The 13,132-nt window shown below is 32.3% G+C and overlaps 1 protein-coding gene and 1 long non-coding RNA gene across 3 annotated transcripts; one reads left to right on the top strand and one right to left on the bottom strand.

Moving 5' to 3' along the window:
• Positions 1 to 1,904: 1,904 nt before the first annotated feature.
• On the top strand, positions 1,905 to 3,744 carry LOC140864105 (uncharacterized). The gene is made up of 3 exons (XR_012144123.1): positions 1,905 to 2,030; positions 2,120 to 2,185; positions 3,450 to 3,744. It is a non-coding gene; the product is annotated as an uncharacterized lncRNA (long non-coding RNA).
• Positions 3,745 to 3,799: 55 nt separating this feature from the next.
• Positions 3,800 to 8,681, bottom strand: LOC140864104 (probable ribosome-binding factor A, chloroplastic). 2 transcript variants are annotated; one of them, XR_012144122.1, is made up of 4 exons: positions 8,295 to 8,681; positions 5,120 to 5,293; positions 4,504 to 4,722; positions 3,800 to 4,000 (listed from the first exon to the last, which is right to left on the bottom strand). XR_012144122.1 is itself a non-coding variant. In XM_073268037.1 (3 exons), exons 1-3 carry the CDS (start codon positions 8,634 to 8,636, stop codon positions 4,567 to 4,569), a joined length of 672 nt encoding a protein of 223 aa, XP_073124138.1. In that variant the 5' UTR covers positions 8,637 to 8,681; the 3' UTR covers positions 4,174 to 4,566. The 2 variants fall into 2 exon arrangements, 1 of the variants encoding a protein (XP_073124138.1); XM_073268037.1 differs by lacking the exon at positions 3,800 to 4,000 and having other exon boundaries at positions 4,174 to 4,722.
• Between the last annotated feature and the right edge of the window lie 4,451 nt (positions 8,682 to 13,132).

Raw genomic sequence — 13,132 nt, 5'->3', positions numbered from 1 at the left:
GTTTTTAGCTTGTTGGAAACGTCTTTGAGTGTACTACGTTTGGGCAGTGGTTTCATGGCCAAAGGTTGCAGGAGCAGGCGGCACGAACGAATCTCGTGGAACTGCTCAAGCTACTGGCCGAGAAAGGGGTAGGGGAGGAGTTTCGGGCTGGGCTGCTCCTTTTCGGGCTAGGCCAGGCTGGGGCGGTCCGGGTCGGGTCTGGTAGGTAGTGAGTCGGGTCAATAGAGTCCGGGTCCGGGTTAGGTGGGGCGGGCTCGGGTATTTTTTATTTTTAAGTAATTAAGAGTTTAAATGGTTTTTGAGCCAATTTAATGTTTATAAAATTATTTGGGCCTCCAAATAATTTTATTTGGGCCTTAAATAATTTATTTAAGTTAGCCCAATGATTTTTATGGGCTTGGGAGCCCATGGGAATTTTGGATCTGTCTTTGAATTTTTGGGTCAGTCTACAAGTTAATGGGCTTAAGTCTAAGGAGTCAGCAACCTGAACCAATCCATGAAAAATATGCATTGTCCGTAAATATATATTTAATTATCGCATGAATATTTTAAGTATGAAAAAGTATTATTTTTATAGTTATATTATTAATTAATTAAATATATATTTACGGGCAATATTTTATGAAAATAAGATCGGAAAGTTTTTATGTATGTGCATGATACTATATGTATATGTGTGATGTTGGGCAATGAAAAATATTTTAAAGGAGTTGAAGTGGGTGTGTGACAACCTACGGGATTGGAGATGAGATGCCTAGGCCCGGAGACCTTTCCATATGACACGGGACTGTGGGTCGGGATACTGGGGCCCGATTGCATTTCCATACGATTATGATTATGTTTGCCTGATGAAAGGGCCAAGAGGTGGAGATCCCACCGCCACGTACGTTGTTTTTAGATTGATCAATCGACATGACACGTCACACAGCATGGATATAACCTTCAGATTTTTAAATTATGATGTTCCCTAATTATGATGCATGATGACTATGTTATGAATATGTATGTTATGTTATGAGACGACCATGAGCTATGTATTTAGGACATTCCTGTATATATATTATTTATTATGTATCGTGCATGTGTTATGTGATGCATTATTTTTAATCATATTGTTATTATGAGATAGAGCGTGCTGAGCCTCTAGGCTCACTAGACTTAAATGGTGCAGGTGAGCAGATAGATACTGATGTAGAGCCTTTTGCCCCGACTGACGGTGAGAACGTATGAGATCCCGACAGTTGGCAAGCCCGTGACCATCACTCTATTCATGTTTTCAGTGAATTGAATATTATTATATTTTCCGCACAAGTTTTATGATTTAATTATGGGTTTATGGATTTTAGGTGAGAATTTTTATAATGATGATGATTTTATTACATGAGTTATACTTATTTTATTTGCATGCAAATTCTTATTATGGATTTTAGTTGGAACATTTTTATGAAAAATTATTTATGTTTATAATTATTTTAAAAAGTAATTATTTATTATGTATATATATATATATACGTTTTAATTATATATATATATATATATATATATATATATATTGTATTAAGTATTGTTTTATTTATTCATTTTAGATGCATGATTTTTAAAAATATTTTATATTAAATATTTAGTTATTACATTCACAATGACAATTTTCTTCTCAAAGTAATAGAGAATAAATTTTTTTTTAAAAAAAAAGATGTTGTTGAATTCAAAAGTAGTTTTGTACATCCAAAACTCTCCCCATGAATTTAAATAAATCAAGAAATATAAATAAATTAAACAAAAATGAAAATGTATAAAATCCTCAATTTAAATTTAAATAAATCAATAAATACAAATAAAATAAGGATAATGCACATTATACAAAATGAAAATGTTTAAATTAAAACCCTCAAACCCCATATTATCTTAATTTCTTCCAACTCTGTTTTTAAGATACAAGGATTTTGTCTTCGCTAGTTAGTTTTCCCTCATTTCTCTCAACAATGGCGCCGCCTCCTGGACCCTACTCCGGCACCAGCACCCTAGCTCTGGTAACGTCGATGATTTCTCACGATCTGTTTCTCCTCGCGTATTCTCTATTTCTTCTGGATTTTTTTTTCTGAATTTTATCGTCTTGCAGGTTGCTAGGGTTTCCGCTGTTTCATTCGGACTTGTTTACGGAAGCGTGAAACTTAAGATTCTCAAGGTACTATTTGTTTTGTTATGCTTTTCGGTCAGCCGGGAAGCCAGAACTAGGCGTATATTATTTACATTTGTTGCTTACCTTTGATTATCCCGGTTCCTAATCAACCTGGATTTGGTCGCTTTCAATTTTGATCCTCTAGTTGTTTTAGGTTTTGATGAGGATATAGATCTGGCATTTGGGTAGAATTACTGATTTTTTCAAACAAGTGGGATTTGCGTGTTACTGTTACTGAAGCAAGATTTGAGGATGGATAAAATTGAAGGAAAAATAAACTAAGAGACTGTAGTTAAAGTAGAGGTTTGAGGATAGGATACTTATTAGTTGTTGGATTGAAGTCAATGAAGATAGGTTGATTAACTTTTGAGATCTGTGAGGTATGGGACTTTTCATAAACTGAGTAGCAAATCGGCCACGCAAATGAAACATCAGATTTGGCGTAATGGTGTCTAACTATAATGTGCTTTGCAAAATTGTCACTGTTAAAGCTGTTTTCTTCATTGCTCTTGGTTTTCCTTGTATGGTTTGCTATCTTTTTTCAAAGAGTTTCATCAAAGAATTTACACAGTAGCTGAGTGTTGGACATGGATGTATTCTGATTTGCACATTTTGCTGGTTTATTCAGTTGTTTGGTCGATTGTAGCCTTATCTTGGGTTTGCACAACTGTACTTTTGAAGATATTTGGAATCAACCAAAAGTTGTGCATAACTGCATATAAATATCGGAAGCTTGCCCAAACACATTACCTTCCCCATGGTCGTACCTTAATTAATACCAAGTACTCTAATTTTGTATAAAATAGTAAAATCGTTGTGTCAGTTAATGTAACTACAATGAAGATCGAGTCTTCTACGTATTGTGTGTAGCTTGAGTTGCTAAGCACTTTTAGCGCTGTCCCGAAACTTCCTTGCAAAAAACAGATCTTTCTACCTAAGGTTCAGTTGTGCATATTTGCTAAGCACTACTAGCGCTGTCACGAAACTTCCTAGCAAAAAACAGATCTTTCTACCTTTAAGGTTCAGTTGTGCATATGAGAGAACGATTTATCTTTAAAACAATGAAACCAAGCCTCTCTTTTTGGGGGAAAAAACTGCCTCTTAGGATGGGCCATTTACCTGTGCTGTGTATTTGCTATCAGTACTCTTTATTACATGTTGATGTGATCATTCTTTTCTTTTCTTTTTTTCTGTCTTAATGCTTGCTAAATTGCTAGTTACTTTACTGTCTAAGAAGACCGACTCCGTACCATGTTCTTATATTCAACAGGCTAAGGCGAAATCCCATAAGAAGGCTGAAGAGAATGAACATCACTGAAGGAGCCATGTTTTACGTTTTAGTCAATCAAAATAATTAGTGAACATAATAGTGATTTATGCTGTCATTATCGTGAGATCATTATTTCCATACTTTTGTGGAGAATCACTGCTTCGGCCTGGCTTTATATCTCATCGATTTTGTTAAAAATTTTCACCGTACAATAATATGACACTGTGAAATGAGGAGATTTAAGGTTTGAATTGGAAGAACTCGGATTTCTTGATCCGGAGCTTTTTAAGATTAATTTTGGTGAACCACTTGTTTCAGCCTTGTAGTACACATGAAAAAGTTCAGTTCGCTGTCTTTAAGGAATGGTGTATTTTCTGAGATTTCGGTAATAAATGTGCTAATATATCAGCATTGTTCTGAGGTCACGTTTGACTGTCTCAATCGACAAGATACCTATCCAGCAAAGCAGCAACATGAAATCTCAGCGTGAGGCAGCGTGATCAATTGAATTCACTCACTCTAGGAGACTCGGGTTCTCCAGTTGTTAGGTCCTGTCATGAAAGATTAAGTCACAAATGCGATATATGAAGAGAGAAACACAACGAAAGAAAACTTTTCTTCCGAGTCTGACTTGCCGCTAGTGCATCAAATAAGGGTTTTGGAATTACTTTGTGCCTTTCATGTATGTAAATCAAGCAATTTTACCATATATTACGAAAAAAAATTAAATCAATTTTCCACCTTTCTCCATATATCACAAAATACGTTGGGTGGGGAAATGCATTTACATTGTCCTTGAGACCACATTCAAACACTAAGAGGAAGAAATGGAGGCACCCGGGCAAGCAATTACAATTTAGGTCATTGCCTCACGCAGCAATATATGCTGGAATGATGCAAAAACAGGTGAAAATAGTGATACATCGTGTAGCAGAAGAGATCCAAAGATGCAAGCATATATATTTTTGACAATCTCCTCTCCAAATCCACCTAAGATGTACTGTGAATTCATGGTCACGGTTGCTTCTATCATTGTGATTGCAAGAGAACTAACCCGTGAAAGAAACAAGCTCTTGACCACATCCCAAAGTAGGATGACTCGGAACTTTACGCAAAATTACTTTACATAGATGATCCCTTCATCATCAAGGTCATCGCCCTCCCACTCCGCATCATCGTTGCCCCTATCAGATAGCTCTTCGGTATCGTCAGCTTCACCTTCTACAGTTTTTTTCTCGTTCTCATCCTTTATTCTATCCAATATTTCAAGTACCTGAAATTGATTATAACGTGTCAATTACCGTTTCGGAGAAACCTCAAAGAGGAAATATTCCATATAAGCTGAGTCACATGAACATCAAAGGCATACCTTAATCTCATAATCACAAACAGATAAATATTTGAGTTTAATCCATACAACAATATGGTAGAAACATTAGTAGAATGGGAAAATGGTTTCAACTCATCGACTTAAACCTTCCTAAAGTTTTTTAAAAAAGGTGCAAATGGGGTAAATATCAACAATTGACGAAAACCAAAAGTAAAAATAGAAACACACACTCAAGCAAGAAGTGGGAAAGAAGATGAGAGAGATGACTACCCAAGTAGCACAAAAGAATCACATAGAAAAAAACTCAATTAGATCATATCGAATAAAATATAAATCTGACCCTGCTTCCTCGTTCAAGAGATTCGTCTTCTATGAAACGAATTTCAGGAGTGAGACGCAACTTCATACGCCTACCCAACTCACTGCGAACATATTTTGCTTTTGACTTGAGGCCAGCAAGGGAAACTTCTTTTCCTCTTTCATCACCAAAAACAGATACATACACCTTTACTACCTACATATTAGAAGTGCGAAAAATGGTCAAGCATATTGTGTAGGAATAGGACATTTCGTGGGTTCACACATCTTTACTATCTTTACTATCCTTACCATCTTTACCCTTTAATAATAGTTACACACATTAGAAAAACTGTCATGGTCAAATTAATGTATTGCCGAAATTATCCTTACTCAAAAATCATAATTACATGCAAATACAAGAGGAAAAAAGAAAACTTGTGTTGCAAAACCAAGACCCAAATTTGTCTTCCAACTCACGGGCCCACTCCACAACTTAAAACCCACGTTTATGGCTTCCTCACGTTTCTGTCATCAACCGATTTCTCATTTCCAATTTCAAATTCCTTTCACGATCGTAAAGCAGTTTCCTCACCAAACAATATCTTAACTTCCATTTCCTTCCCACATTGTTTCATCCAGGTATGCGATTTATTTCCCTCAAATTAACAGGATAATTTTGCTGCTTTGGTGTTTTTATCTATTATTTCTTTATTCTTGTTTTGTTTTTTTAAGGTAGACGATGGTGATATTCTGATGGTGATCTCTGATTTTACATCACTCTACTACTCAAGGTGCTTTGAACAAGTTTGATTAAATGTGCAAAAGAAAATTTCATGCTTGTAAATTTCTCCGGCACAACTTTTATTTTCATTCTCATAATCGAGTGATTGCAAGGATGACATTTTTTTCCCCACTTGATTATTCGGGAAAGTCATTATTCTGTTGGTATTAAATGAATATAAGTTATGAATTTGAATATTTTTTGTACATGTAACGTTACAATCCACCATTTAGTTTCTTATCGTGGTATGATTATATTTTCTATTTTCGATTTGCAAAACATTCACGATTTTTAAAATTATTATTTCGTGGATAATATTTCCTATAATACCTACTTTAATTAATATCAAGATAAAGTGGTGCATGTTTAAAAGTAAGATTACTTTAAAGTTTCGGAAGTAAATGTGTGATGTTTTAATTGATTTACAACATTGATGGTGTTTTCTGGCAGTGGCACATTGACGAACAATTCACTCTCACTCTGATTACTAGATTTCGAAGTAAAACATTCTAAAATTCTTTGAAAAGGTAGATTACGGCTGACCAACTTTCAATTTTTAAAAGATTTAGCATCTTATAGCATCTCAGTTTGCTATTTATATATTCTATCGATATGCATTGGTTTTTCATTTTTGCATGATGGTCTTCAATTAGTTTAATCGTTTATGTTTTGTTTTGTTATTATTCATTAAATTATTGGGAAATGAAGAAATTGAGTTGCATTTATATCTGTTCGCTGCAAATATTTATTTTTGTTAATATTACTTATTAATTTTTTATAGCTTTTATATTGTGAAATATATAGAAATTGAAAAAAGGATGTTAATTTGCTTTTTGTACAAAATTAAAATAATTTTAACGAACTTTTTGGTTATAGATTTTTCGTCCGAAGGTTAATTATTTCGTGTGGTGCATATGAAATACATATTGGTGATGATCGAACACTAAAAGGTGTGGATGTGTTGATGCAGAGGTGGTGTTGTACTGAATGCACAAAACGATGTCTTTGTATTTTTTCGGAAAATTTGTCATCTACATAATATGGATTGTATATATTTTATTTTTGGGTTTGTTGAAAGTCTATTTTATAGATAAATTATGTCAAATGTCTTGAAAAATATTACTACGTTAGTGGAAGATACATTTATAATACATATCAAATATTTTAAAATTTTAAAAATTATTAAATATACAATACATTATATTTGTATGTTATGTTTTTCATAAGCAATGTTTGTGCACCGGCGCTAATATAGTTACATACAGTTGTTATTTTTTATTTGAAAACCCACACCCCTAATTTCAATCCAAAACCACAGCCCACATCACCAACTGAATCCCACGCCCCTAATTAAATTTTTTTTTATTGTTTGATGTTTTTTTTTTGGGTAAATATTTGTATCCTTCATTCGTTAGTATTTTTTAAAAACAGTTAGTATTATATTTTTTGAAAGAGGTTAGTATTATATTTTGATTCATATGTTAATGTACAATGTCATTAAGGTAAGATTATTTTGATTTTTGAATATTTTGTTATTGGGTAGTTTTTTACGACTACCTGACATTGTTATGTGTGGATTATTTGACTTCATTGAACGACACAAAAAAAAAATTATATTTATGTATTGCGTTATACACGCAACGCGTGCGCCCGTGACTAGTGTTAATTAATTGTTCATAGACCAGCAATGGTTTTCTCTGTTCCGTTGGAACATCCATAACTCCCATACTCATCAATCAATGGAACAGTACGCATTTACTGTTATTTTTATGTTGATTCAAGATGAATTTCTGACCTTTTACGATCTATAGTTTTCAACCACAAGCTTCTTAAATACCTAACGTTCCACAACAATTCCATCATACTTGAATGATCCAAAAGAAAGAGTAATGAGTGTTCTTTCAAGAGAGCTGAAAATTTTAAATAGAGAGGGAAATTTCACTGCTTTGACAGACACATTAAAAGGACCTTGATAAGCTTGAAGCAAGGAGCTACCGATCACTTCCCATTTCACAAATTTGAAAAGTGCAATTCAAGTGAAGCCTTTTTTCTTGAATGCTACTTAAAATTGGTGAATGAATCTTCCTAGTAATGGCAGCTAAGTGGAAGAATGTCCGAATTCGATGCAGAAAAGCTTCGAAAACCACTAATCATTCTATCCGGCTTCCTAATGCTCAGCAAGTTTTGATAATAGTAGATGAGAAATGGACGGATTTCAACTTCTAAACTGTTCTGTATGCACATTACGCTAGTGTCAAAGAACAACAAATATAAAGAAAAAACAACCTTGCTCTTGAAAATAACTGCGTAATTGGAATTTCAAGAACACATGTACCCGTAATCTTAAACCCATTTGGCCATTTATCAATTACACTCAACACGTGATTATCAAGGAAAAAAAAAACAAAATTTCGAAAAGAAGCATTAAAAGTACCTGCAAATCAGAAGAAACTTCAACGTCACTAATCGTCGTGAGCGAGGAGAGATACCGATCCGCGCCTAGAGCAGCTTCAGGCAAAATTGCGTACTGCAAAACCTTATCGGTGAGCAACATATCGGAAAGCTCTCTCATTATCTGCTTCGCCACCATTCTCACTCTTCTAGGGTGGGCCATACACCTGATTGTTCTGCCTCCGCCGCCGCTGCTGGCGGAAGTCATCCCCCGCGGCTGTGTCTTCAGAAGGGTAATGGAATCGAGACGGCAGAACCACGGCGGTGAATTCGCGATTGAACATGGCGGAACTACCGGTGAGCGGTGGATTTGAAGATGCGTCATCACAGGATGTTTTTACTCCCTCCCTCCCTCGGATTATCTGTTCGTCTTTGGAGGGTATTTTCGGGATTGAAAAACAAATCATCTAACGTTGCTGTTGTTGGGCTTGTATTGGGCTATAGCCCAATATATTATAGTATATCCAGTTCATGTGGCCCAATAATCATGGCAATCTACTTCTCTTCATTTTTCTAGTAAAAAAAATCATGTATTTCTTGATTGTGTTGATTTCTTCTTATTTTAACAATCCAAAATAGAAACAGGGTCAAATAAATTCGAGTGATGATAAAATATGGGCCAATAGTGGCCCACAGCCAAAATAGATTCATTTTTTTAAATTATTATTATATTATTATTTGAGATGGACTTTTTTGATGATTCATCTAGCTCTTTTCGTGAGAGACAGGAAAGATTATATGTACTGAGACATATGCGCATGTGTAATATAGTACGTAAATGTTATTTTTTATATATGATAATGTTTGGTACAAAAATAAAAAGTTATTTTTTCATCTCATTATAAGAGTTCCTCTGGCCCAGTTCCTGAAGTCAAGAAGCCCAACCGGCTAGACCATTAGGGTGCGTTTGATAGGTGTGATGAGATTATTAATGTATACCAAGAAGTCAGGATAAAGTGATGATAATTTTTAATGAGGATAAATTTTGTATTTGTTTGGTAGTATTTTTTTATGTAGGGATAAAATGATGTTCCAAATTTTAAAGACTATTTTAGCCTTTTGATTACCAGTAAAACTTGACCCATTTTCATAACGATAACTTTCTTCAACATGAGAAAATCAAAGCTCCCCAAGTTTCTATGTGTGAAATCTTAGATCTGGGCTATAAGAAAAATCCATCTCCAAACAAAGATCCAAGATCTGGTGTCGAAGAACCGGTAAGTATTTTCCCTTCTCGTTGAACATTTGCAAACGCGTATTTTCAGATCTAAAACATTTTTCCTCCCAAATCGTAACACATTTTATGCAAAGAATTTTTACGAACCGATTTCGAAAGCTGTATGTCGACAAAGATTGACATTTGAAAATGAACACAGATCATCTTCCAACCGAAGCACAGGAGAAATGACGGAGAAATGATGGTGTTGAATAATGGGATTTTCCTTTTTCGGGCAAAGGGCATAAGAGTCAATAAATTCGATTTTGGTGCACTGTACACATCGGACAAATTAATGACAGGGGTATGAGGTGGTTTATCAATGAAGCCTTTTCCATCTGATACAGTGTTTTATCACGGGCCCATGAGTTTAAGCGAAATGGTTAAAAAACCAATCAAACGGGAGATAATTAAATAATCAAGGCACAATCCGGGCTATCAAACACAGCCTTAGAAATAAAGGGAAGATTATGGGCGGGTAAAAATGAGAAGCAAATGGGAATGAAAGATAAGGACTTTGGCCAAGCCAAGACAATAATGGGAGAAATGGGAAGAAACGTGTCCCACTATGTGAAAAAATAGTGGGTGGTTATTCAATTTCCAAGGCAAAAACATTGGCAGGAGCATTTGGGAACAATGAATCAATCACACAAATCCAAACACAACTCCAAAAGTTGCTCTCGATTTTACAGTATTTTTTATGTAGATTTTCATACTTTCATCTTTGTTTCATGTTTTCAGAAATTTTCAATGTACATTTTAGTTCATAGCTGAGTTCCTCGAACATTCCAACACCATGTTTATATGGCAAACCATTATCATTTTGAATTTTCAGTAACATAGTTAGAGTTTCTATGGCTATTAAGAATTTTTCTCACAATTTCTTATGTTCTTTGGCAATTTTTATGTGCAAACATATAAATATTTAATTTATTATATTAATTAATGACAAAAAAAAAAAAAAAGAAATCATTAAAAAAAGCTGTGATATTTATAGATAGAAAAGAAGATGCGAGGAACAGAGAATTGAGAAGAGTGGATGTGGTGGCAGTTACAGGGATATTTATGCAAGTGTCACAAAAAATCTTTGCAACATATCAAGTACTTTGGAGGTTTTAATACTAATTAATAATCTATTAAAAATGCATGCACACAACGCATGTATTTAACTTAAAATTTTATTTAAAATATAGTTTTATATTTGTGCATAATAAAATTTTATTTGAAATATAATAAGATTTGAGTAATTTATATTTAATGTTATGTTTTTTTATTATTATTAAGTTATTAATATTTATTTCATTTAAAAATAATTATGGTAGTAATGAGATAAGGTTATTTTGGAGATAAAAATTGGTATGTCATAGCCTACAAAAAGTAGTTATTATCTATATCTCAAACTTAATAATATAGAAAAGAATATAGAATTAAAAGATATAGAAAATTAGTAATCGAGGACCTTCAACCCGCATAGTGTGCATGGACGTACGATTTTTTTTTTTTTTTTTATAAATTTTCTTGTTAAAAAACTTTTCATACGAATATAATTTTATCACAGAGAAAAATGATCATGTGGTTTGGGTGATTTTAATTGTTAAATAATTGAGTATTTAGGGTATTGTTATAAGAAAACAAGAGTGTTTCAGAAATTCTAAATTACAGACTGTGACAGTCACAGTATTTTGTCTTTATTAGACTCAACAATATATATAATATAGAATACATACGATATATTTGTCCGGGAGAACCATGCATTAGATATCATCGACTCAAATGATTTGAAGTATGTTATAAGGTTATAACATATAGCTTATAAGATAGATTGTTCTAACAATAGTTTGCCAAATATTAGAAGAAGTCTACAATGGATCAAAAAAGCCAATTTGACCCACACAGAATTTATACAAAACACATGTAAAGTTGAGTGCAGCTGGCACATATATATGCTAGCATTTGTATTTAAGGTTTTTAATTAATAAATTAGATTATTGTTCATGAAAGAGAAAAAGTATCACGGGAAAAAAACCATATAGAGCACATGCAATTTATCGCATTATCATCATATATATATATATATGAAAATTAATTAGATGATCAAATGGTTGTAGCTGCACCCGCCATGAAAAATGTCATTATACTTGCCCCGCTACGGCCATATAGGCTTTGGACTTCTGCGCCAAACGTAACTAAAATATTAATAACCTAATCGTAGAGTCTGGGACCTATTTGATTTTTCTCCTGAAAGTATCACTGTTGCAATAATTTAATTAAGGCCCATAATTATGTCAGTATATATTAACTCGATGTTGATATATATAGATTAAATCGAATTAACCTTATATATCTTTAAAATGACTATTTAATTAGTTTGAGTGAGTTATGATTAGAAAGTGTTGCTTTTGTTCTTGTTTTGTTATTCTTGGGACAATCCATGATATGTTCGTAGTTTAGATTAATCACAAACGAATGATTAATCTGAACTAGCAACGCAGCATGCACATTGCGTGTCTTTAATCTTATATTAATAAAATGGTATCATATATAATAGATTTTTGGATTGTTTATTATTAACGCTCTTTGTACGCGATGCATGCATATGTTATATATATATATATATGATATGATAAAAATCCTATCATATTATTTTAAAAAATGATATAATAAATTAATTATTTAAAAATTTAAATTAAAATACAAAAATTTAGCGATTAAAAAATATATAAAAGCAGATAATATATGATAATTATATATAAATTACAAATAAGTTAGACAATCTGTACTCTTCAACATTATTAATATTAGTTTATCGTTGCACCCGTTGCGCGTGCTTGTATAATATTTTAATATCATAGTTGCACGCGTTGCGTTCTTGTATATTATTATAGTTGAGCAAAATTAATTTGATTTATATTAAAATAGGAGTAATATCATATTTGTAAAAATTATCAAGTTGGGACTAAAATGTAATTTGAAATTTCAAAATAAAAAAACAAAACAAAACAAAACAAAAGAAAAGAAAAAAAAATAAAAGTGTAATATCTATTCCATATTATAAGGACAATTTTGTCAAAAAAATGATTGTGTCCTCTTTTGTCTAATAAACAAATATTTTTATATATATTATAGATAATATAAATGGGAAAATAATTGTAATTTTCATTTATAATTTACCAAATTAATTGAAAATTTGTTACTATAGGTTCAAATTTCTAATTAAATAAAAATAAGATTTTTTTTCCATTTTTCAAAAAGTTAGTTTAGGTTTATGCTCTTTTTACAAAGTAAAGATTATTAATTCTTTGATATAGTTATGATTTTTCTTAACTTTAAAATTATTGATGTTTAAAATTTATCTATCAAATATTTTAGTTGTAGAAGTTAGTTGAGAAAAAAAAAATGAAAAAAAAAAATCAATCAAATATACCAAAAGTATCAATAATATATATATATATATATATATATATATATATATATATATATATAGTCTCCGAGACGTGATGTGTATGTACATATTAAAAAAATAAAAAAATAAAAAAATTTAAGTTATTGGATGAAAATAAAATATCGACTAATTAGTTACAAAACTAAACCAAAAAAAAATCTAC

This window comes from Henckelia pumila, chromosome 4 (assembly GCF_033568475.1).
Source record: "Henckelia pumila isolate YLH828 chromosome 4, ASM3356847v2, whole genome shotgun sequence".
Classification (NCBI taxonomy): Eukaryota; Viridiplantae; Streptophyta; class Magnoliopsida; order Lamiales; family Gesneriaceae; genus Henckelia; species Henckelia pumila.
Note: the sequence above shows the minus strand (reverse complement) of the source record. Positions and strands in the feature narration are given on the sequence as shown.

What these genes read in the sequence shown, in the direction of transcription:
- LOC140864104 (XM_073268037.1), bottom strand. Translation starts at nt 8,636, where the DNA reads ATGACGCATCTTCAAATCCACCGCTCACCGGTAGTTCCGCCATGTTCA. An exon ending in AAGTTTCTTCTGATTTGCAG is followed by an intron (nt 5,294 to 8,294) that starts GTACTTTTAATG and finishes TCTAATATGTAG; the next exon opens with GTAGTAAAGGTGTATGTATC. An exon ending in CTCTTGAACGAGGAAGCAGG is followed by an intron (nt 4,723 to 5,119) that starts GTCAGATTTATA and finishes AATCAATTTCAG; the next exon opens with GTACTTGAAATATTGGATAG.